General features: G+C 38.7%; 1 protein-coding gene across 1 annotated transcript in view; it reads right to left on the bottom strand.

Moving 5' to 3' along the window:
• Window positions 1-19546, bottom strand: part of LOC110451724 — a 38981-nt gene extending 19435 nt beyond the window's left edge. The window contains exons 1-2 of the mRNA XM_021499875.1: window positions 19168-19546; window positions 3064-3516 (exon numbers count right to left, since the gene is read on the bottom strand). Coding sequence (XP_021355550.1) covers window positions 3064-3516; window positions 19168-19278 — 564 coding nt within the window. The 5' untranslated portion in view covers window positions 19279-19546. The remainder of the gene's footprint in view (window positions 1-3063; window positions 3517-19167) is intronic.
• Between the last annotated feature and the right edge of the window lie 7858 nt (window positions 19547-27404).

Below are 27404 nucleotides of genomic sequence, written 5' to 3'. Positions count from 1 at the left end.
ATAGATTTATTCAATGCTTGTACTACAGAATGAAAGGTTTTTGAAAAACCAGGCAGGGAAATGCCAAAAAGAGCGGAACACTTAATTACAATATATATCAGTTATCATCATAACCCTAAACAGTAAAAGAGCATTTTTTGTAGTTTTTGTCTATACTGAAAAAGAGTGAAGGCTGTTAGATTCTTTGATGAGATGTACGACACTTTTAAGAGGTCATCAATTATTTCAGATGACCTACTTTATAATTGAGAATTCAAAGACTCTCTTTATAGTATAACCTGTGTACAGGGGTTCAGGTCATTGCCATAAGAAGAAATTAGAATACACGTGATGACTCAGAACACCATAATTTGTGTGTGAAAGTTAATTGATGCCTCCTGGCACGTTTTCGCAGAATGGTGGATTTGCTTCCCTTCGAATTAAAATTGTTGAAACAAAGACAATATGTTTGATGTGAACAGGACCCGTAAAACAGGTCCTTGATTGTTGAGAGAGAAAAACTTCTAGTAGTTTCATCTTCAAAACGTTCTGTTCAAGATTCTCTTTTGCGCAGATACAGTACCTTATGTAGCACTTCGGACAAATACTATTTGAGCAATCTATGCCACTTTTAGTCAGTATATCCAAAAGCCATTTATATTATGGATCGTGTACGAGATTTCGCGAAGATACGATGGCGACCTTCACCAATTCATTTACTCTTCATTATGAGATGAATATTAACAAATGAGTATGAAATATCCCCTGAAAGCAATGTAAGAGCGAAAGCCTGATGATAAAATGTATACGAACAGATTCTAAAAAGGGACAAGGATATTACATTTGATCTTAAAATTGATTGGTAACAAAAACTTTATCAATCACGCCAAGTGATGAAGCATATTTGGATTCTTTTGTAACCTAACATGCTCTGAAAGATTTATTGTAGGCTTGCAACGAATTTCATAACCAATTACCTGTAATCAGGTACATTGCCTTTTGGTAGACGACAGGGGGGTGTCTTATGCCCTCACCTTTTTGGGTAAACACAGGGTACTTTGTTGTGCGAAATGCATACTTTCTACCACTTTTTTAAACTGAATGTTTGCATACATATTTGAAATAATACCACTTATTCATACTTTGAAAGTATTTGGTATACAACAATAATAAGAATGAACAATCCTATAATTTACAATAATTTTTTCACAAAATGTTCGATGAAACTCACACTCTTTATGATTGATATATTATTAAAGCACTACATGAAAGAAAATGTTCTTTCCTAAGTATTACGATGCAAGCATTACGCGTTTCTTTTTAGAAAAATACTTTTTTATACCATTTTCCCACCACTATGCTGTAATTAGGTTAATCAATAATTTAAATAATTAGTAGAATGATTCAAAGAAATAACATCAGATGTATAAATGATTGAAAAGAGTTAGAACAGCATCATAAATCTCGTAGCACTTCTGAAACCAAAGTTATGAGGGGGAAGGCTCCTATGTAATTTTAATATAGCTGGAAAGAGTCCCTTGTATGAAATAGTTTTACAAATCCCCTTCCACGCTGTTATTATTGTTGTATGCTTCATGCACGATAAGATTGCATTAATAATGCTTTTTGACGAGCGTTGAATTTGCTTTGTGTGAGTAAGATTACGTTTCAACGAATGTAGAAATTCTGATGGAAGGAAAAACAGTTTGAAAAAAAAGAAGATCATTTAATGAAAATCGCATGCTTTAACACTCAATGTTGTGACTCATTAAATTATGGCATCAGACCACATCATTCAAAAATAGAAACCGACATTCATGTTGAGAAAAAATGAGAGGTCATTCTATAGTGCATTCGAGTCAAAATGAAATGGAGTCGTGACGAAAAACGACACGAAATTTTGAGTTTGCTTCAGTTTGTTCAAAGATCAGTCTCGGAAGGAAGTTTACAACACGTAAGTATTGCATTCACAAGAAATATTGAACAGTACATACGCTTTAGTTGACCATTTGAACACAAGTCTTTAGTATTAGTTTTTTTCTGAATTCAGATTCAAACTACATGATACTACTGCAACCTTCAGGACTCAGTTTACCAAACTTCGTTAACTAACTGAAGAATATCATTTAAAAAAGAAAAGAAAAAAAGATGAATCAATTTTGCCTTCAATTTATTTTTTTAATTTTGAAGATATATACCTAAGTTTGAATTTCGATAATGAATAAAATAAAATATCAGTGATTCAAATTTTAAGCTAAGGAAGTTTGATATTCTTTGATCCAGTACATATAGTACATATAAAATACAAAGTGAAACCTGTCTAGGCCGACCGTCAGCGGTTACACAGAAGCGTGATATAAATTCAGATTACACAGGTTCTCTATAATAAAGAACTGTAAAAAAAAGTTGGACCTAGTTAAAGGTACAACTCCAACGATTTTTCGATTAAACGAGATCCGGGTAGACAGATTACACTTAATTTATTATTCCATCAAAAATGTATCATGTATATTAAAATAATTACATTGGACATGAAATAAATAATAGCTATAATATTCCTCAGTTATTGAGATGGGGACAAAGTATCAACAAATCTTCACAATTCCTTACTCATTTTGTCCAACTCACTAAAAAAATTGAATTTAAGAATATCAACTTAATACCACTTAGAACTTGTATAAACGAATATATTTGTAGCATAACATTTTTGCAAAACAAATCGTAGATGGAAATGTACCTCTTGAAATGATATTTTCATAAATATAAGTTGCATTTTTGACAATTAGCGAGCTGAATAAATAAGAAAAAAAGTAATCCAATATAAATTGAAATATCGAAGGCATCCTTCAAATATCAGAACACAAGAACTTAAACAAAAAACTCTTTTTTCTTCTTCTCTCAAATGTAACCCGCTCTGATCAAGACAACATATCCCCTTGATGGTACTTGCATGTTTAAAAGCTAGAATACAGGTATAATTAATTTTCTCTCTATATATATTTATAGTCATCTAGATGATAAGTGGGGTCCTCGATAAGCTTAAACAGTAACAAACAAACAAACGTTGACGTACTACTAACTTACCGGTAGGTTCGAATCTGCCTGACCTATGTCCAATTTGCCATTGCGAAGTCTTTCCACCAGCGTTTGATACAAAGATGACCTTTTCCCATTTAAACATCCATAGCTATTACAGAAAAGTCGCTTTCGCAGTTCAACTGTCTCGATTTCATCTTGTGCAGGGTCTGGTTGTCTCAGAGGAGCACCGATTGACCTTTTCCCATTTGCACATCCAAAGAACCCATTACAGAATGGTCGCTTCTGAACGGGTGGCTCTTCCGGAAGTAGTCTTTGTTGTTTCATTGGCACTGTGCGCTTGCCCCCACGACAACCACGGAAACCATTACAGAAGACCCGTTTGCTTAGCCGATCTTCTGGTTGGAGTCTACGAATCAGGTCGGAGACGGCCTGCTCACTGTTGTCCAAATCTGTGTTGTCCAAAGGGTAGTAGGATTCACGGTCATTTTCTGACAGAATCTGGAAAGAAAATGATTATTCACATTAAAGAACTATATGTTACGAACAACCCTGTTATGTGCACAACAGTCAGAGACGTTTAATGTGATCCCTGCAGAATCGGTGCTTTTGGTCTTTAATCTCTCTTGAGGAAATCAGAAACGACTAAAACTGTTGGAACTACCTCCACTCTGCCTGTATTAACACTGTTGGAACTACCTCCTCTCTGCCTGTATTAACACTGTTAGAACTACCTTCTCTCTGCCTGTAATAACAATGTTAAAACTACCTCCTCTTTGCCTGTAATAACAATGTTAGAACTACCTCCTCTCTGCCTGTAAAAACACTGTTAGAACTACCTTCTCTCTGCCTGTATTAACATTGTTAGAACTACCTCCTCTCTGCCTGTATCAACAATGTTTGAACTACCTCCTCTCTGCCTGTATTAACACTGTTAGAACTACCTTCTATCTGCCTGTAATAACAATGTTAAAACTACCTCCTCTTTGCCTGTAATAACAATGTTAGAACTACCTCCTATCTGCATGTAATAACACTGTTATAACTACCTCCTCTCTGCCGGTATTAACACTGTTAGAACTACATTCTCTCTGCCTGTATTAACATTGTTAGAACTACCTCCTCTCTGCCTTTATTAACAATATTAGAACTACCTCAACTTTGCCTGTAATAACAATGTCAGAACTACCTCCTCTCTGCTTGTATTAACACTGTTAGAACTACCTCCTCTCTGCCTGTATTAACACTGTAGGAACTACCTCCTCTCTGCCTGTATTAACACTGTTAGAACTACCTTCTCTCTGCCTGTAATAACAATGTTAAAATTACCTCCTCTCTGCCTGTAATAACAATGTTAGAACTACCGCCTCTCTGCCTGTATTAACACTGTTAGAACAACCTCCACTCTGCCTGTATTAACACTGTTAGAACTACCTCCTCTCTGGCTGAATTAACACTGTAGGAACTACCTCCTCTCTGCCTGTATTAAAACTGTAGGAACTACCTCCTCTCTGCCTGTATTAACACTGTAGGAACTACCTCTCTCTGCCTGTATTAACACTGTAAGAACTAACTCTTCTATGCCTGAATTAACACTGTTAGAACTACCTCCACTATGCCTGTATTAACACTGTTAGAACTACCTCCTCTCTGCCTGTATTAACACTGTTAGAACTACCTGCTCTATGCCTGTATTAACACTTTTAGAACTACCTCCAATCTGCCTGTATTAACACTGTTAGAACTACCTCCTCTCTGCCTGTATTAACACTGTTAGAACTACCTCCTCTCTGCCTGTATTAACACTGTTAGAACTACCTCCTCTCTGCCTGTATTAACACTGTTAGAACTACCTCCTCTCTGCCTGTATTAACACTGTTAGAACTACCTCCTCTCTGCCTGTATTAACACTGTTAGAACTACCTCCTCTCTGCCTGTATTAACACTGTTAGAACTACCTCCTCTCTGCCTGTATTAACACTGTTAGAACTACCTCCTCTCTGCCTGTATTAACACTGTTAGAACTACCTCCTCTCTGCCTGTATTAACACTGTTAGAACTACCTCCTCTCTGCCTGTATTAACACTGTTAGAACTACCTCCTCTCTGCCTGTATTAACACTGTTAGAACTACCTCCTCTCTGCCTGTATTAACACTGTTAGAACTACCTCCTCTCTGCCTGTATTAACACTGTTAGAACTACCTCCTCTCTGCCTGTATTAACACTGTTAGAACTACCTCCTCTCTGCCTGTATTAACACTGTTAGAACTACCTCCTCTCTGCCTGTATTAACACTGTTAGAACTACCTCCTCTCTGCCTGTATTAACACTGTTAGAACTACCTCCTCTCTGCCTGTATTAACACTGTTAGAACTACCTCCTCTCTGCCTGTATTAACACTGTTAGAACTACCTCCTCTCTGCCTGTATTAACACTGTTAGAACTACCTCCTCTCTGCCTGTATTAACACTGTTAGAACTACCTCCTCTCTGCCTGTATTAACACTGTTAGAACTACCTCCTCTCTGCCTGTATTAACACTGTTAGAACTACCTCCTCTCTGCCTGTATTAACACTGTTAGAACTACCTCCTCTCTGCCTGTATTAACACTGTTAGAACTACCTCCTCTCTGCCTGTATTAACACTGTTAGAACTACCTCCTCTCTGCCTGTATTAACACTGTTAGAACTACCTCCTCTCTGCCTGTATTAACACTGTTAGAACTACCTCCTCTCTGCCTGTATTAACACTGTTAGAACTACCTCCTCTCTGCCTGTATTAACACTGTTAGAACTACCTCCTCTCTGCCTGTATTAACACTGTTAGAACTACCTCCTCTCTGCCTGTATTAACACTGTTAGAACTACCTCCTCTCTGCCTGTATTAACACTGTTAGAACTACCTCCTCTCTGCCTGTATTAACACTGTTAGAACTACCTCCTCTCTGCCTGTATTAACACTGTTAGAACTACCTCCTCTCTGCCTGTATTAACACTGTTAGAACTACCTCCTCTCTGCCTGTATTAACACTGTTAGAACTACCTCCTCTCTGCCTGTATTAACACTGTTAGAACTACCTCCTCTCTGCCTGTATTAACACTGTTAGAACTACCTCCTCTCTGCCTGTATTAACACTGTTAGAACTACCTCCTCTCTGCCTGTATTAACACTGTTAGAACTACCTCCTCTCTGCCTGTATTAACACTGTTAGAACTACCTCCTCTCTGCCTGTATTAACACTGTTAGAACTACCTCCTCTCTGCCTGTATTAACACTGTTAGAACTACCTCCTCTCTGCCTGTATTAACACTGTTAGAACTACCTCCTCTCTGCCTGTATTAACACTGTTAGAACTACCTCCTCTCTGCCTGTATTAACACTGTTAGAACTACCTCCTCTCTGCCTGTATTAACACTGTTAGAACTACCTCCTCTCTGCCTGTATTAACACTGTTAGAACTACCTCCTCTCTGCCTGTATTAACACTGTTAGAACTACCTCCTCTCTGCCTGTATTAACACTGTTAGAACTACCTCCTCTCTGCCTGTATTAACACTGTTAGAACTACCTCCTCTCTGCCTGTATTAACACTGTTAGAACTACCTCCTCTCTGCCTGTATTAACACTGTTAGAACTACCTCCTCTCTGCCTGTATTAACACTGTAGGAACTACCTCCTCTCTGCCTGTATTAACACTGTTGGAACTACCTCCTCTCTGCCTGTATTAACACTGTTAGAACTACCTCCTCTCTGCCTGTATTAACACTGTTAGAACTACCTCCTCTCTGCCTGTATTAACACTGTTAGAACTACCTCCTCTCTGCCTGTATTAACACTGTTAGAACTACCTCCTCTCTGCCTGTATTAACACTGTTAGAACTACCTCCTCTCTGCCTGTATTAACACTGTTAGATCTACCTCCTCTCTGCCTGTATTAACACTGTTAGAACTACCTCCTCTCTGCCTGTATTAACACTGTTAGAACTACCTCCTCTCTGCCTGTATTAACACTGTTAGAACTACCTCCTCTCTGCCTGTATTAACACTGTTAGAACTACCTCCTCTCTGCCTGTATTAACACTGTTAGAACTACCTCCTCTCTGCCTGTATTAACACTGTTAGAACTACCTCCTCTCTGCCTGTATTAACACTGTTAGAACTACCTCCTCTCTGCCTGTATTAACACTGTTAGAACTACCTCCTCTCTGCCTGTATTAACACTGTTAGAACTACCTCCTCTCTGCCTGTATTAACACTGTTAGAACTACCTCCTCTCTGCCTGTATTAACACTGTTAGAACTACCTCCTCTCTGCCTGTATTAACACTGTTAGAACTACCTCCTCTCTGCCTGTATTAACACTGTTAGAACTACCTCCACTCTGCCTGTATTTATACTGTTAGAACTACCTCCTCTCTGCCTGAATTAACACTGTTAGAACTACCTCCACTCTGCCTGTATTAACACTGTAGGAACTACCTCCACTCTGCCTGTATTAACATTGTTAGAACTACCTCCACTCTTCCTGTATTAACACAGTTAGAACTACCACCTCTATGCCTGTATTAACACTGTTAGAACTACCTCCTCTCTGCCTGTATAAAAACATTTCGGAATTGTCATGTCCATTCGTTTCTCTATTGCTATCCGTTCCATTGTGTCTGTCTTGACACTCGTATTTTCTGATCTTTCCTCTATGCCGGTATTAACACTGTTATAACCACCTCCTCTCTGCCTGTATTAACACTGTTAGAACTACCTCCTCTCTGCCTGTATCAACACTGTTAGAACTACCTCCTCTCTGCCTGTATTAACACTGTAGGAACTACCTCCTCTCTGCCTGTATCAACACTGTAGGAACTACCTCCTCTCTGCCTGTATTAACACTGTAGGAACTACCTCCTCTCTGCCTGTATTAACACTGTAGGAACTACCTCCTCTCTGCCTGTATCAACACTGTAGGAACTACCTCCTCTCTGCCTGTATTAACACTGTAGGAACTAACTCCTCTCTGCCTGTATTAACACTGAAGGAACTACCTCCTCTCTGCCTATGTCAACACTGTAGGAACTACCTCCTCTCTGCCTGTATTAACACTGTAGGAACTACCTCCTCTCTGCCTATATCAACACTGTAGGAACTACCTCCTCTCTGCCTGTATTCACACTGTAGGAACTAACTCCTCTCTGCCTGTATTAACACTGAAGGAACTACCTCCTCTCTGCCTGAATTAACACCGTAGGAACTACCTCCTCTCTGCCTGTATTAACACTGTTAGAATTACCTCCACTCTTCCTGTATTAACACTGTAAGAACTACCTGCTCTCTGCCTGAATTAACACCGTAGGAACTACCTCCTCTCTGCCTGTATTAACACTGTAGGAACTACCTCCTCTCTGCCTGTTTTAATACCGTTAGAACGACCTCCTCTCTGCCTGTATTAACACTGTTAGAATTACCTCCTCTCTGCCTCTATTAAACCTGTAGGAACTACCTCCTCTCTGCCTCTATTAAACCTGTAGGAACTACCTCCTCTCTGCCTGTTTTAATACCGTTAGAACGACCTCCTCTCTGCCTGTATTAACACTGTATGAACTACCTCCTCTCTGTCTGTATTAACACTGAAGGAACTACCTCCTCTCTGCCTGAATTAACACTGTTCATCTCTGCCTGAATTAACACTGTTAGAATTTCCTCCTCTCTGCCTGTATTAACACAGTACGAACTACCTCCTCTCTGCCTGTATTAATACCGTTAGAACTACCTCCTCTCTGCCTGTATTAAAACTGTTAGAACTACCTCCTCTCTGCCTGTATTAAACTTCTTAGAACTACCTCCTCTCTGCCCGTATCAAAACTGTTAGAACTACCTCTCTCTGCCTGTATTAACACTGTAGGAACTCCCTCCTCTCTGCCTGTATTAACACTGTATGAACTACCTCCTCTCTGCCTGTATTAAACCTCTTGGAACTACCTCCTCTCTGCCCGTATTAAAACTGTTAGAATTACCTCTCTCTGCCTGTATTAACACTGTAGGAACTCCCTCCTTTCTGCCTGTATTAACACTGTTAGAACTACCTCCCTCTGCCTGTATTAACACTGTAGGAACTACCTCCTCTCTGCCTGTATTAACACTGTATGAACTAACTCCTCTCTGTCTTTATTAACACTGAAGGAACTACCTCCTCTCTGCCTGAATTAACACTGTTAGAATTACCTCCTCTCTGCCTGTATTAAACCTGTAGGAACTACCTCCTCTCTGCCTCTATTAAACCTCTTGGAACTACCTCCTCTCTGCCCGTATTAACACTGTTAGAATTACCTCCTCTCTGCCTGTATTAAACCTGTAGGAACTACCTCCTCTCTGCCTGTATTAAACCTCTTGGAACTACCTCCTCTCTGCCCATATTGAAACTGTTCGATCTACCTCCCTCTGGCTGTATTAACACTGTAGGAACTACCTCCTCTCTGCCTGTATTAACACTGTTAGAACTACCTACTCTCTGCCTGTATTAAACCTGTAGGAACTACCTCCTCTCTGCCCGTATTTAAACTGTTTGAACTACCTCTCTCTGCCTGTATTAAAACTGTTGGAACTACCTCCTCTCTGCCTGTATTAATACTGTTAGAACTACCTCCTCTCTGCCTGTATTACCACTGTTAGAACTACCTACTCTCTGCCTGTATTAACACTGTTAGAATTACCTCCTCTCTGCCTCTATTAAACCTGTAGGAACTACCTCCTCTCTGCCCGTATTTTAACTGTTAGAACTACCTCTCTCTGCCTGTATTAAAACTGTTGGAACTCCCTCCTCTCTGCCTGTATTAAAACTGTTAGAACTACCTCCTCTCTGCCGGTAGTAAACCTGTAGGAACTACCTCCTCTCTGCCTGTATTAAACCTGTAGGAACTACCTCCTCTCTGCCTGTATTGACACTGTTAGAACTACCTCTCTCTGCCTGTATTAAAACTGTTGGAACTACCTCCTCTCTGCCTGTATTAACACTATAGGAACTACCTCCTCTCTGCCTGTATTAACACTGTAGGAACTACCTCATCTCTGCCTGTATTAAAACTGTAGGAACTACCTCCTCTCTGCCTGTATTAAAACTGTTAGAACTACCTCCTCTCTGCCGGTATTAACACTGTAGGAACTACCTCCTCTCTTCCTGTATTAAAACTGTAGGAACTACCTCCTCTCTGCCTGTATTAACACTGTAGGAACTACCTCCTCTCTTCCTGTATTAACACGTAGGAACTACCTCCTCTCTGCCTGTATTAAAACTGTTAGAACTACCTCCTCTCTGCCTGTATTAACACTGTAGGAACTACCTCCTCTCTGCCCGTATTAAAACTGTTAGATCTACCTCTCTCTGCCTGTATTAAAACTGTAGGAACTACCTCCTCTCTGCCTGTATTAACACTATAGGTTCTACCTCCTCTCTGCCTGTATTAACACTATAGGATCTACCTCCTCTCTGCCTGTATTAACACTGTAGGAACTACCTCCTCTCTGCCTGTACTAACACTGTTAGAACTACCTCCTCTCTGCCTTCATTAACACTGTTAGAACTACCTCCTCTCTGCCTGTATTAACACTGTTAGAACTACCTCCTCTCTGCCTACAATCGTGAAAGTAAATTATCCTAAGTATTTGCTGTAAGAGCTGCAGATCCAGTATGTTCTTTTTAAAATTTCCTGAGGGAAGGAGGTCTTAAAAATACCTGTTTCTGCAACGGTGTGACATTAGTAACAAGTAGTGATATAAAGCAATCTATAATTCTCTTTTCAAAAAGTGTGGGTATCTACCTACAAGATATTCAATAAATACTATCGTTTTCCTTTTTGTAAGCATATTTCACGATATCAACAGGATAATTATTCTCGCATGGGACTTGATATAATCTATACTGACTAAAGCCCATGCAGGCTCGGGGGAGTCCTGCTGTATCCCTCGCCGGCTAATATGGGGCCCCTGTTGATTCTTGTTTTTATTTATTTTGTGTCCGAACACTCTGAAGAAACAAAAATAAATATGTTGCCCAAATTGCACCACTTGTATCTATCCTTTTCCTTTTCTCACTTTTCTAGTGGTTTTCTTTCAATGGGTTATCCCTCGGCAACCGTATTTAGGTGACGTTACGACCTTAGCTGTTGGTAGAACGTTAAACATACAAAGAACCAAACAATCACCAACAAAAAAGCCAAAGTGTGCTATACCATAATACTTCAGACAGGTGTTATATGGACATATACCCTAACCACAACGTCATTCAAATATTTTCATTGTGACGTCATATTTTTTGCGCTACTGTTAAACATACCATAGAGGTGGTATTTTCTCACAAAGCCTTGCACATGAGCAAGTCTTATGATTTTGAATGACAATACGATTATTATAAGAACAGCGAGAACAAAGATGTTGGATTTTGCAGCTCCAACTTGCAAACTAATATACGTTTTCCCTAATGTCGGTAGAAACCTTTTAGGTAAAAACATTAACGTCAACAACAATCATTCGATCAAAAACTACGGCGTTCTTACTATTCAGCATGTGATTAAGTTGCTATCGAATTAGTGTGTCTGTCTGTCTATCTGTCTGATTTTATCACAGATAAAGCTATCTAAATACATATGTAGATACATTTTCCGGCGTAAACAAACATGAACTTTCTATCAATTATTGAAGCATTAAATTTACCGCTGGGACCTTTGGGTGAAAAAAACCCGTTTCATGGGCCTATAGTAAACCAAGATCCCCTACCAAATGTGAGTTATATTGTCGAGGGCGCCATTTACCGCATTTTATGTTACCTGCAGGAGCAATGGTACCTGTAAACGTATAGGTATATAAGGTACTCGGCACTCTGTGACATATCAATAATTAAATACGTGTATAATTGTGATGTAAGTACTTTTAGACGCAAATAAACGTGCATGGGGCGTAGTAAGCACTTGTTAGTAGTGGACAAATTTAGGAGCGGGTCTAGGACAGGGCGACGTAGCTAGTACTTGTTGGAAGTGAATAAACTTAGAAGCGGGTCTAGGACAGGGCCTTGAAAGGGAGACAATGTGGTTCATTTTGGGGGATTCACCTGTGCACCAGGGTAGGGGCAGCTACACGCCTGCGTGCACGTGTATATGGGGGATTCAGTACCATAATCACGTGTACACATATGTAAGCATGCTTTCTGAAAGAAGTGCTGCGTATGAAGCAAGTTACCAATTACAAAAAAGTCACTGGTGTTTTCCAGTTTTGACATATTAGTGAACACTGCGGGACAGTCTGATTAGCCATATAGCAAAACGGAAAAGAAAATGGAAAGTTAGATAAATAACCCAGATGAGGATAAAATCCATATACAGCTACCATCGTCTGTTTTTGTATGATATGTGGGGTTATATTTGCTAGTTAAATCCGGAATATTGACATGTATTTACTGCGAAAGTACACTTGCTGAAACAGATGGTCCGCCATTTCCTTTTGAATCTGTCGAATGCGTTATTTGGTTTTGTTCTCCGTATGAGATGACATACATCATATTGAGACAAAACGTCTATGTTGTAATTAATTTTTACCAAATTTGCTCTTAAGGTTCATAGCGTAGTGCTTGGACTCCTATGTACAACATCAGGATTTCAGTTTATATGTACAATGACTGTTTCTTCTGTTACTTCACCGGCAGGCTCAGGGAAAAAATAAACCTGCTGTAATAAACTGCAAAGTATCGTAAGAGGCCACTAAAATGTGTCCCTTTCAGAATGTGGGATTCTTATCTATCTTCTGCTACGGGGGCATACTAGAAACTAAAATTGATTTACTGACCCAATTGTACCGCTTGGGATTTTGTTCCCCCTCTCTCCTACCTTAGCTGTTGTGTGGACTTTAAGCCTTTAACAATACCTTATACATGTGACACAAAAACAATGTTTTTAGGTTGCATACAATGAATCGAAAACATAAGTACTGTGATAGGTATGTTTTAAAATGCGACGTTATTTGTTTGGTTACAAACTAAAGTTCACATGTTTCTGCTAACAGCGAATAATTGCCACTGAAAACTTCAAAAAACGTTCTGCGATTCTCAATAAGAATATCATATTGTAATTGTAATTGTATAATTTTAATACTCATAAAATTGTCGTTTGTTAATCCTGAATTTGTACTGTGCATTTTTATCGAGGCAAGCTAGGATCTATTGCGAAACAATATGAAGAAATTGAGTATGCAAATGCCAATTTCAAAACTATGAGAAAGATTGAGGTGGCATGTCGATTTCAACGAAAACTGTAATCTAATTGTAACAACAAAACCTTTCACGCGCGAATTTTCAATCGATACAAGCCAAACGATACTTTAAGTAAGAGTCTAAAACGCACATAATAATCAATTATTTCAAACCATTTAATTATGTTTACAAACGATGCGCAAACAGCGATTTATGTCGACATTAAAAGTATCATTTTCAACCCCACGCCCGTTAAGGATGAGTTGGAGAAATTTATTTACCGGTTTTTTATGCTATGTCTATAGAATTTTTGTTGCCCATTTAAACACATTTTGGATCATTACATGTGTTTGATGTTGTAATTATTGCATCTGTGATAACCGTCTGTCGTAACAATTAGCATTTCATTCAAGTTCATGGGCAAAGTAGTAGGCCGTTATGAAGGCAAAGCTGGAACGAAGCCAAATAGCCACAATGACACTGATCGTCCTGAAATTTCGTCCTGCTTGATCTGGCAAAAAGCGTTAAAACTACACATAGCTTTGCACTGCTGAGGATATCATGGAATAGGGATTGGTATAAAACAATTGCAAACGTTCTGTGAACACATCGTATAGTTGGTATTCTGTATTGATATAGTCAATAGATTTTATCCCACTAACATTCGTACGTGGCAAACCTTTCAAAGACTTTGATTAGAGAAACATTTATTTGTATCTTATTCTGTATTTTTACTTTCTTTTTCGATTTATTTCTATTTTAGGATGATTATTCGGTTGATGATTTTAGTTAGCAATTTGGTTTTCACAAATACCATGATCTAGCATGTCTTTACGTTTAAAAATGTGCGCCTGTTTGCATGTAAGGATCAGACAAAGCAAGAATTCGATTTTAACTGATTAATATTTAATAACTGTTGGCTTATAACGTTTCATTGAGTAAAAATCTACAGCGGTTTAAACTCGCAGCAAGGTCGGATAGTCAGGAAATAATTTCGTTCAATGGTAGCGCCGTATGTCAGAAACGCATTTTGCGCTACGGAGAAATTAAGAGCTTTATAATAAAATACGAGAGATTCAATGATGGTTAATGAATTGATACTCGGCCAGTGGAGCACTGTTATTCATTTTCTTTTCAAGTTCAATCCTAAACATCTACCACACGTTTTTTCTTTTACACAAACATATTTCGAATTTGCCATATTGATGTAAAGAAATACCTATAAACTACCGTTACATTAACTATATTTCCGGTTTAATTGAATTTGTGATATTTTTGTTGATGTGTTGTAAGATTTTAACCTTCTAAAGATGCCACACTGTGGTATAAGAAACGGGTTCACCCTTCCAACCCCTTTTTGAGTGTGGAGGGGACACACATAGGTTTATCTCGCTCTGTCTTCCTTGTAAAGGGCCAAGAAGGAATTTTTAAACATTCACTTCTTTTTCAATTCGTCGACGCTAAAAATACCATTTGCGATTCCAATTAAACTTTTTCGATAATTCCGGAAAAAAATCTTAGTACTTGGTCTGGTATTTTAAGTAAATTACATCGATTTCTTGTGGTGCAAACTATTTACCTAGCCGAATTTGTTCAGGGTGTCAATTATCCGAAAGGAACCAGACACGATGAAGTCATACGGTTTAGTTAGTCTTGTAAATACTTCAATAACAAGGGTAAATAAAGGCTTTCATATTCATGGTGGTTGGGGGAGTATCGTGTATGAATAGTATCAATATGGTTCTAGGCTTCCTTGCGTCGTTTTGCATGTAGTTAAAAAGAAATGTAATTCCCCTACCGCGCTTCTGTCTTAATATGAAGAACGACAAAATGCAATCCAAGTTAAGTAGCCATTTTTGGTATTGCAGACAAAACAAAACCTGGAAATGTTGCCTCGAGAAAACAAATAAATATTTAAAAAAAATGCACATATTCAAAAGTCATATGCACTCTAAAATATTTAAAAATCATCTTTCCGATTTCAAAATGTTTCAAGGGAGGTAGCTTCATACCGTGGCTTAGTGCTTTAGTCGCTCGGACCCTTACTTCATATGAGAGACTCGGGCTACTCCATAACCTTACTCATCATCCCCTTAAGATTGTGTGTTAACTCATTGTTTTAGTCCCTACGACAATGTCACATCAGTACTACACATATGACTTTATTTGACGTCGCAGATAGGATGAGGATTTTGTGGAAACTAATACACCTCCGAACTCGCGTAACGCACTACTCGATGTGTACCTCCGCGCAATAAACGAGTACTACATGTATGTATGTATGTATGTATGTATGACGTCAGGCTTTTTTTCATATAATCGGTCTTTATGTAGACTATAGTTCCTACAAATCATTCCCCATGATCACCCCGGATGAATGTTAAAATTCCTTTCTGAAAATTCAAAACAAACAAAAATGGCCAACGAAGAGCGTCGAGGTGGTAATAACATCATAACGCTACAATGGCATTAAATGGCTCTAGAAGAAGCAAAACTATTTGGGAATCGTATTCGTTTCAACAGATGAGTTCCAGAACAAAAATGCGGTCGAGTTATAAGATAAAATATTCCGTATAACATAAGGGGTTAAGACTTGTCCACATGGGGTTACGACTTGTCACATGGTACAATTATTTGGTATGTGATGAAGGAATTTGAAGACGAAGTGAATAAGTCAATGTCTTGAATGATCAACTTCTTAGTATAAAGTCTATTAATAGCTTTTGCTCTTCAACTTAATTGTTTTGGTCAATATATCCCATAAAATCGACAGAATACATTGTAGTTATGTCGACTAGAGACTTTCACACAGCGATAACACAGGATTCGTACCCAAATACAGGGCTCGTACCCGACATTGACATCTGACCTGCGCTCATGCGCTAGATATTGCACATGTCTCTTGAATGAATTTCTTCAAGCGTCATATTGGTCAAATACTTGATATACCTATGTACTGTTAGCCGTTAGGTTACTTCAAAGGATTACACTCGTTGATCGTACAATGACAAATAGCTTAAAACAAACCTCTTTAGCGTCCAGCTGTCCGTCTTTTAAAACTCAAAAGGTTTTCGTGGAAAAGTGAGCATAGCAATTTTAACAGGAAATGAAATCATTCCATTAAAGATTACCTGATGATCTTTTTACATCCGTTTTAGAAAATCCACCTCCCCCAATAAAATACGGCCTGCTTGCATGGAAGTTCTATTAGCAATTACATTCGATCTGTCTTGTATAAGTATATAGTCGAATCTATGTGATAATTCATACAGGAGCAAATCATCTTTCGTTTTACTATAGTAAGAACATAAGACACTGTATACCAAGCTACGACGCGAACACCTGTCACGTGGCAACCTAACGGCAGTTATACAATTTTACCAAGCTACATTAAGAATCGCTGACCACTATGCACGCAGCTGACCAACTGATAATTAATAAGAATTCCATATATGATAAACATTTGAAGAGTCAATAACGATAGCATGGCCTTTACATCAGATATCAGCAGAATAATTAATCCACTGCTTCGTTCTTTGGACTACGGGAAATGTGAACATTGTCGTTTTCTTGTAAATAGACTTTAAAACAAAGCCGTTTATCTGTATAGTGTTATAAAATGGTACAAATGTTGGATTTGATATTTTTACGGAAAGGTCTTTCTAAAACACGAATCACTATCATGGATCCGTAACGAAAACCCTCGCTTTTTCATTTAGAAAGTTTTATTGCTAAACCCTTGACGTCATCAATTGTTTGTTCATACCCCCATAATATACGTTTATATACTTTAGCAGTTTTCATCACAAGGGCCCGATAATCTGTTACAGTAGGTATGTTTGGACATAATTAGCTGATGTGTAGAGAGTAAAATTAGACATTTTAAGGGCTTATATTAACTTTCGGTAAGAAAGGCTTTGGCAAGGCTCGCCTGAAAGCAGCATCAGATTACTTGGTCCGACCTTATGTCATAAACGAGCAACTCTGGTCCAACCGGTTTAACCGGTTGGACCGCGACAAACGAAAACGGCCCAGGATAGGTCCAAACATGCGAGCTGTAACAGGTTCCCGGGTCCCTGTGCTTTTATGTAATCGTAGCGACACAAGAAAGCTTATTGAAACGCATTGACGAAAACCATTGGACACAAATCATTTGAAGGTACACGTGTATTCGAGACATTGGCACCTATTTGACTAATGTGTCGTCTGCGAGTGAGTTTAAATGGACCAACAACACAAAAATCTGCGTTGTCCGGATAACTTAGTAAAATTAGGATGCTGATTAACTTGTCAAACAACTGGTGGAATCTGGGACCGTCGTCATATGGCCTTAGCCATTGCAAGAAAACAAATTCCGAATAAAGAAACAAGTGCTATGGTCTGAAATGAGTTGGGAAGATGCGAAACCGCAAACAAACAATTTGGAAGTTTTAAGGAAATCGAATATACTAGATACATTTGAAAAATATATAGTATGGACTATGATCTGAATAAAGAGACAGATATGCGTGAGTTCAGAATAACTGACGAAACCTGCACTTCACCCTAAGTGAAATGGAGTTCAGATACAGTTATATGGCTAAATCGAAATCCGATTTCTCGAATTTGGTGAAATAGTATTATTTCTATGTAAATTTTGATAAATCGAAGAACTCAATTATCTCAAGGACAATGTTGGTATCACGACAAATCATTGCCATTCATTTAACTAAGAGATCTTAAATATCTCTGTTATTTTGCAATCATTATTTGTCTTAAGGGATATTTTTTCTTCGGCACAATGTCTTCAACGTATAGATCGATTAAAGAAATCTTATTTACACTGTATAAAATTGAATAAGTCTTACATGTCTTGTGTAAGGACCCCCCTCTGGCACTTTTAAAGCAACATGTTTGTTATAATTGTGTTTAAACCCTGTTCAAACTTAATGAAACTAAAACCTCAATTGAATTTTATGTTTCCTTGTTCTCAAAAGGAAATATTTGACGGGAAAGTTAATCCAGTGATTACACAATAAAGGCATTTCTAAAAAAAAGAACCTCTAAACTTACGGAACGATTTATCATAAACGCCGTAAGAAGCATTTTCACCTTTTTTTTTTTAACTGTTCTTCACAAAATGGTCTTAATTGTGTGAGCTTACCATTTCTTAAATTATGCAAAAATGGCACTACTTACAAAAATAGACGAAAGCATATTTCATTGATTAATTATTTTTTTGTTTTAATTCCTGAATATTTCGGTTCTAATCTGAATGTGTCGGTGAGTCCAACCATATTAATGTTAAATTATCGTCATTTATCATCGCGCTGACTTACAGTCTAAATAAAGAGAATGATCTTTTCAGATAACAACCAATTTCAAGATTTCGGTATAGTCGGCGAGGCAATTGTTAATCGAACGCATTGCTCCCTAATGAGCAAACTGTTGCGTGTATCGTTGCAACGTAAACTGGGGTTTCTAACCACCGCCGTTGATATCGAAATGACAAAAAACAAATTGTTCTATAGTCAATTTGACTTTTCATCGACCTTTGTTGAAAGAAAAACTCATTAAAGATGATATACATGTATACCAACAAACAACTGGTAACATTTTTACCAGGGTCTATAGTTTCACCATCAAATAATTTGTCCATGGCATACCTCTGCAGATATTTGTATATTGAAATTCTACATACGCATCGATAACACATGATGTTCGAATAATTTTAAAGCAAAACTTGATCAGTTTTGTTTCAAAATTAATTTAGATAGAGCAAAAGTTATATCGCCAAATTCTATATAAAATCCATAATACATATGCGCTTTTTTATTTCAATACGATGAACATTGCTATTTCAAAACACATACTAAAATATTAAAAAAATAATAATATCCGAAGAGCTCTTCTCCAGGAAAAAAAGTAAAAGTAAATTGTGCTTACCTGTTGCAGCGCTTCATCAATATCTAAACCTCGTCCGGCATTACAGGTAACGGCCACCATCAGGATAAGTAAAACCGTATGCCACAACATGTTCAGTGTAGATGATTCCATCCTTAAAAACAGAGGAATGATGCTCCTGGTACGCTCGCTGAACTTTCAGCTGTGTTAAAACAGCCCTTTATATATATTGGCACAAGAGATCACTCTAATGTTTGGCGCCGACACTCGAGAACTGCACGTTGCGCTTTTGTTTCCACTCTCAGCGTATCCCTGTAACGTACAAGAGGACAACAATGGGGGAGAGTTAACATATATACATGTATTTTTGCTTCAGTGAATCTAGATTATCAAAAATTTATACTCTATGACATTGATATCACTAGCGCGCGCACGGACTGTACATGCGCTGTGACTCGCAGTAGGAGGACTCCCACAGCATGTGACGTCATCAAACCAATTCGGGCAGATCGCTTTCGTTTAACGATGAACTGTTGTATTTTATATATGTATCTTTATTGAACTTATACTGTTGGCTACATCGGTGATGATTCCCGTTTTGTTCTTTCTCTATTCATAATTGTTCCATCGGTAAAATTACTACCCACTTGCTGTTTAATTATATAGGGTAGTGCATAGGCGGGATTCATTGGGATTCATAGGGCTTTATCGACGGATCGTTGGCAAATGGATTTGTGTCACTCTCCGATAATGCAAATTTAAGTGTGAAATAGTCCCTTCTCTTTGATATGTTTAGCTGCCTTGATATTTAAAACTTCAGCGGTAGTGACAGTACAAATCAGCTGTCAAATGTTCAGCTCCGGATTTTTAAAAGCAAAATAGAACTGCTGCAGTGTACTGGTAGGCAGTAGCGATGGTGACAATACCCGAAACACATATTTAAATTTCCGTTTGTTTATTCACAGTTGTGATACTCTGCTGTAGTGAACGTGTGACGTCAGATATAAAGTTTGACGCTTGAATTGATGGTCATATTATATCATAAAATGTATTAATGACCAAACTAGGTCCTTATAAATATGAAATGTCGGGTGTATTCGAATACTTCCCCATTTGAGCGCACATATCTGGTGTATCATTTTATATTAAAAAAACTTGCTTACCTTACATTGATTACCAAAACTCCTCTAGGTGGTTGACAATGTAACTAAGATACATGTATAGCTTGATGTGGGGCTAACGGGGTGGGTGTGGTGTTGGGAGAGAGGAGGGGATCAGGGTGGGTCTTGGAGCAAGACGATGGGTTTGGGGCTGAGAGAGAGGAAGGGATGATGGGTGTGGGACTCATCTTCTTTCTCTCACACATCATCCTCTCTTCGTTTCGCATCCCTACACCAAACCTCCTCTCTCTTCTGTCCCCACACCCATCCTCCTCTCCCACCCAACCCAACACCAATACTCTCCCAGCTCCGCACAACTAGCATCCTCTCTCTCCCAGTCCAATACTCATCCTCGCCTCTTCAGCCCATCCCCTGGCTTCTCCCCAACCATATTCTTTTTCCAAGCCTCGTACTCATCCCCCCCCCCCCTCTATCTTAGCCAAACACCCATCTGCTCTTTCCAAGTCCCTCATACACCCTTCTCTTTCCCAGTCTCTCACCAATTCTCCTTTCTCTCGCAGCCCAACACCAAACAGAGATGGGATGATGGTTGTAGGGCTTGGAGAGAGGTGTGAGTGTGAGGGGCTAAGAGAGAGAATATTGGTAGTGGTGCTGGGAGAGAGGGGATGATGGGTATGGGCTTGGAAAAAGGGGGCTGGGTTGGTACTGGGAGAGAGGAAAGCATAGTTGTAGGGCCGAGATAGAGGGAAATATGGGTGTGGGCCGAGATAGAGGGAAGTATGGGTGTTGGGCTGGTGTTGGCCCGAGATAGAGGGGAGCATGGATGTGGGGCCGAGATAGAGGGGAGTATGGGTGGGGGCCGAGACAGAGGGGAGTATGGGTGTTGGGCTGGTGTGGGGCCGAGATAGAGGGGAGTATGGGTGTTGGGCTGAGATAGAGGGGAGTATGGGTGTTGGGCTGAGATAGAGAGGAGTATGGGTGTTGCATTGGGCGAACGCGGGGGCTGATTGTTGGCCTTGGAGAAAGAAGATGGGTGTTGGGCTCAAAGGGAGAGGAGGAGGGGTGTGGGGCTGGGAGAGAGTGGGGATAGTTGTGGGACTGGGAGAGAGGGGGTGGTTGTGGGACTAAGATAGAGAGAAGGATGGGTGCGGGACTTAGAGAGAGTGGGGTGGTTGTGGGACTGGGAGAGAGGGGATGGTTGGTGGACTGCGAGAGAGGGGATGGTTTGGGGATTGGGAGAGAGGGGGATAGTTGAAGGACTTGGAGAGGGGAAGATTGGTGTGGGACTAGGAGAGAGTGGGATGGTTGGGGGACTGGGAGAGAGGATGATGGTTGTGAGGCTGAGATAGACAGGAGATTGGGTGTGGGACTGGGAGGGAGTGGGTTGGATGTGGGACTGGGAGAGAGGGGAATGGTTGTTGGACTGGGAGAGAGGATGATGGTTGTGGGACTGAGATAGAGAGGAGGGTTGGTGCAGGACTCGGAGAAAGGGAGATGGTTGTGGGACTGAGAGAGGGTAAGATTGGTCTGGGACGCAAAGAGAAACGGACGAATGTTGGGCTGTGATAGATGGGAGATGGGAGAAGAGGATTGTGAGAGTGAGGACGATTGGTATGTGACTGGGAGGGAGTGGGGGATTTGTTTTGGAGGCTGGGAGAGAGAGAGAGCAGCATGGGTTCGGTTTGGCGGTGATAATAAAAACACTTGAAGGGGACGTTTTGATTTCGATATACCTCCAGTTAAGGTTATTTTTCTTCGGTGACAGTCCTGCCTTTTTAAAGTACAGATATTTTGTCGTTTCGTCAAATCTAATACACGTCTGTCATTTAAAGGTTTGTAAAAACAAATATAAGAACTGATAAAGTTATAAAAAACAAAATATAGACAATTTTGATTTATCAATCAGTGACAGGGAACTTAAAAATGTAAAGATATTGCAACATTTATTTTTATCGGAAATCATTGTACATTTAAAGAAATTTGTCATCTTAAACATAAAACATGAAACATAACACCAAGATTTTGACTGTGAACACATTTGGAAATAACTTGTATGTAATTTGACCTTTAGATTGATATCTGTGATGCACTTTCTTGTAGTGTTATTTATCTCAAAATTTTAACATTACGAAACTGGTTCCATAATGTTGAAGTAAATCTATAGTATCGATGCCAATTTGAAAACATCAATCTTGAATATGCATTATGACTTCACTTTTAAATAAATGTATATGTATACAGTGCATTTAACTAGTATTGGTCCCATGATTCTGTATACGGACACAGACATACTGTATATAGTCTGTGTGTATATGTATACAGTACATTTAACTAGTATTGGTCCCACGATTCTGTATACGGACATATACATACTGTATATAGTCTGTGTGTATATGTATACAGTGCATTCAACTAGTATTGGTCCCATCATTCTGTATACGGACATATACATACCGTATATAGTCAGTGTATATATGTATACAGTGCATTTAACTAGTATTGGTCCCATCATTCTGTATACGGACATATACATACTGTATATAGTCTGTGTATATATGTATACAGTACATTCAACTAGTATTGGTCCCATCATTCTGTATACGGACACATACATACTGTATATAGTCTGTGTGTATATGTATACAGTGCATTTAACTAGTATTGGTCCCATTATTCTGTATACGGACACATACATACCGTATATAGTCTGTGTGTATATGTATACAGTGTATTCGACTAGTATTAGTCCCATTATTCTGTATACGGACATATACATACTGTATATAGTCAGTGTGTATATGTGTACAGTGACACTGCCTGTATACATATACACACAGACTATATACAGTGTTCACATGGACATTTAATCCTTTTTTATCACACTGTGTGATAAAAAAGGATTAAATGTCCATTTGAACACTGTAAACATATACTGTATCTATAGGGTAATTATATACTGCTTGTTCGGATATTACATACTGAGTAATATATAATGTATACAGAGTTAACGATATATAGATATCGTATTAAGGGTTATATACACTGTATACAAGGTTATACATATACAGGGTTTATTGGATATATTGCATTGTATACAGAATTATATAAACTGTCTTTAGAGTTATATGTACTGTGGACATGGTAAGATGTAATGTACCAAGGATTATTACAAACTGTGTGCAGAGTTACACTTCCTGCATACGGGGTTAAATACACTGTTTACATAGAATCAGATTCATTTTATACATATTTTTATGAAGAATAGCCAATGGATTTTGCAATGGCTAAAGCTTTTATCCTCCCCCCCCCCCCCCCTCCCTCCCCGTATCCCTCGAAATTGAATGCACACGATATTATGGCGAAACCATGTTTATGTGTCAAATTTGGTGCTAAATACTCTGCATCTATTTATCTCTAACCACGATAATCTTTGATTAAGACACTGCGCCAAAATTGGGCGTACATGTAGTCGTGCGTGAATTATATGTTCATTACATGCTCACTGGCATGACAATTGATGAAGATTTCGCAACGCTTATTTTTATCGGATAAATCATTATTGACATGTGCTTCTAGTTGTATTGCATTATAAACTATATAATATGCCAACAGGGCGATAGTGTAAAGTTTTGATACTCTTTATATACCTCCTTCCCGGCCTAGTTAGTCACTTAGTAAGAATTACACCTTACATACATGTAATCATATTTATAATAAAAAAATATATATATAACAAATTGAACAAAAATAGATTAATTAATCAAATGCAAGTACTGTAAGTTTTTAAAGATTATTTTAACGTTAACACAAATAAGGGACACAACTCTTGACAAAAAGCAGGTAAAATGTGAAAGGTACGATACAACCTTAACTGTGAACTTTTTTTAAGGGTTAATTTTACAAATGGTTTCCAACAAGTATCGGTTAATTGCAGCAGTTTAATATCCAAATTTGTTTTTGCGATTTGAAACACGAGTTGGTTGAAACAAGGGTCGGTTTGTACTCACTGTACCAGTTTGTTGTATAATATCTTTGGGTTGTGATACTGATTGAAACGGCTTGGCTGTGCTAGAGTGACTGTTGTCCAAAGTTGCAATGTAACAGGTATACGACAGGACATAATATGTGTTGTGATATGGGTTTAAATGTAACAAGAAGTCGATTTAAACAGAGAGTTAGTTTCACATGACAGCTGGTTGAAACAGGGAGTCGGTCGATGCAAAGAATCGGTTAATTTAGCTTAAACAATATTTTGATAAAGTAATTTTACAATTTCTCACATGTTATACAAAACATAACAATAGTAAAGGGAGCTGTTTTAACACAAGGCTTTGTAGTTGTCTGTTGCAAGGTTTTCTTACTTTGCCTATTCTAGTCCTCGTTGGCATTTTTAAATTGTCGGTTGATGCATTGAAGTGTAGTTGTACTTACCAAATACACATTGAATTTGTCTAAATGCCTAGAGAAATCTCAAATTCCTCTTAGAATATTGATTTTTTTAAAATGTCATTTTGGTGACGTCACTAGGCAAGGTCGTCAGACGCCATTACAAGTCCATGGCAACAGTCATGGAGAGAGAGAGAGAGAGAGAGAGAGAGAGAGAGAGAGAGAGAGAGGAGAAGAGAGGAGAGGAAAGGAGAGGAGCGGTGGGGAGAGAGAGAGAGATAGAGGGGGCAGGAGGAGAGAAAGAGGGGCAGGAGGAGAGAAAGAGGGGCAGGAAGAGAGAGGGAGGGGCAGGAGGAGGAATGGGAGGGAGGAGAGAGAGAGGGAGGGTTGAGCAAGAGAGAAGGAGGGCGGGCGGGAGGGTGGGCGGGAGGGCTGGTGGAAGGAGAGGGAGATCGGAGAGAGTGAGAGACAGGAGGAGAGAGAGAGGGGGCGGGAGGAGAGAGAGAGTGATAGAGAGGNAACAAAAACTACTTTTTGGTATAAGTGTAAAAGGTAGTGACTAAAAAGGGTTTTTGTGGATTTTGTTTTAGCAAATGCCTTCTCTGTGTGAACACAAGAAATGAAACGTATTACACGAAAAATATACCAACTTTAAAATCGGGATTTAAGAACTGAGGATCAAATTTCCGGAAACTACTTATATTTGTATAATTTTATCAAATAAGACATTCTCATTATCAATACTATTTTTTAAATACATTATATTTGAAATATGACAATTGAAGTCAGAGACAATTTAATACTAAAGCTGAGAACCCAGAACAGTGCGACATGCTAATTTCCTTGGAGAATATCTATTTGAATATAATAGTCTAGACAAAGACGGTTTCGAGATCAGACAATATGCTTTACGATCACAAAGGAAGTTTTTATCTACTAACTTGAGCTCCATATGGGAATGACAGTTTTCAAATTAAAAACCCCCAACAAAATAGAATATTATTCATGATAGTGACTATTTTTTACTATGGTCATACTCACAAATTTCTTAGAGGTCGTAATATGACAAAATCCCTATCCTACCCCTTATTAACCCGAGAACCCCATTACAGCCCGAGGGGTCGGAGGCTTGAAGACTGATATGGATCGAGGGTTGACACATTGGTTTTAAACGATCCATGTTCGGATTTGACAGGTTATTGCTAGACTTTAACGATCCATGTTCAGTTTTGACAGGTTATTGCTGTGCTCAGATTTTAACGAACCCTGTTCGGTTTGGACAGGTTATTGCTAGATTTTAACGATCCATGTTCAGTTTTGACAGGTTATTGCTGTGCTCAGATTTTAACGAACCATGTTCGGTTTGGAAAAGTTATTGCTAGATTTTAACAGTCCATGTTCAGTTTTGACAGGTTATTGCTGTGCTCAGATTTTAACGAACCCTGTTCGGTTTGGACAGGTTATTGCTGTGCTCAGATTTTAACGAACCATGTTCTGTTTGGCAAGGTTATTGCTAGATTTTAACGATCCATGTTCAGTTTGGACAGGTTATTGCTGTGCTCTGATTTTACCGATCCATGTTCGGGTTAGGCAGGTAATGACCATGTACATTTTGGACAGGTTATTGCTGTGTTAAATTTTCACCGATCCATGTTCGGGTAAGGCAGGTAATGACCGAGTATTGTTTGGATAGGTTATTACTGTGTTCAATGTAGACAGTTACTAGCGCGTTTTGACAGAACACTATACTGTTAAGTTTTTACAGGTTATTACTGTGTTCAATGTAGACAGGTACTAGCGCGTTTTGACAGAACACTATACTGTTAAGTTTTTACATGTTATTACTGTGTTCGACTTGGTGTCAGGTAACTATTCCATGCTCATTTTATACAGGTGTTTACTGTATTCGATTTGTACAGGTCCTTTCTATTATTTATTTCGACAGGATATACATGAAGTCGGGTTGGACAAGTTATACTGTGTTCGCTTTGGACAGATACTACCATGTTTGGTTTGTACCGGTCGATACTCCGTTCTATATGGACAGGTTGAGATTGGACGGGATACTCAAGTGTCCAGTTAGGACAGGTTGATACTGTGTTTGGTTTGGACAGGTTTTTATTGAGGTTGGTTTGGAAAGGTTATACTGTAAACAATTTTGTCGGATAAAAACTTTGTTCGGTGTGACCAGGTTATTGCTTTAGTTCATATGTTGACAGTTATTTACTATGTTCGGGTAAGAAAGGTCGCAACCTTGTGCTGCTTGAGCAAGTAAATACTGTGATTGGAAAGGTGAGTTCTGCGGTCTAACATGGCAGAGTCCTACCGTGTCCAATTTGAACAGGTTAAAACAAGGATTTGATTTGAACATATTATTGGTTAATATTATTAGTTATCTCTGGGTTCCGAGGGGTCTACGGGCTCATAGACCCCGTCTGGTCTTTACAGACCGCAAGCCGAAGGCTCTATAGAAATATAGACCCTGGCAAGATATCCAATCAGAAAGAGTGTTACAAATTAGAAGGGTGACACTACACAATAGCATTAGGCACAAGTTATAACAGCGCCCTTTGTGTCAAAAGTAAATTTCATCAATTTATGATAAGCATCGTAACATTTTCTCCAAAAACGAAAGAAGGAAATCTAAAACAAATTTCAGATTTGTTAATTTATTTAATCTTAAGCTCTATTGTCAAGATTTGACAAAACTACCGTGCACATTTTTTCAAGATTCTAAATATATGCTACAACTAAATGTCCACACTCTAAATT

The sequence above is a fragment of the Mizuhopecten yessoensis genome, unplaced genomic scaffold (genome assembly GCF_002113885.1).
Source record: "Mizuhopecten yessoensis strain PY_sf001 unplaced genomic scaffold, ASM211388v2 scaffold6169, whole genome shotgun sequence".
Lineage (NCBI taxonomy): Eukaryota > Metazoa > Mollusca > Bivalvia > Pectinida > Pectinidae > Mizuhopecten > Mizuhopecten yessoensis.
This window is presented reverse-complemented; position numbering and strand designations above follow the sequence as displayed.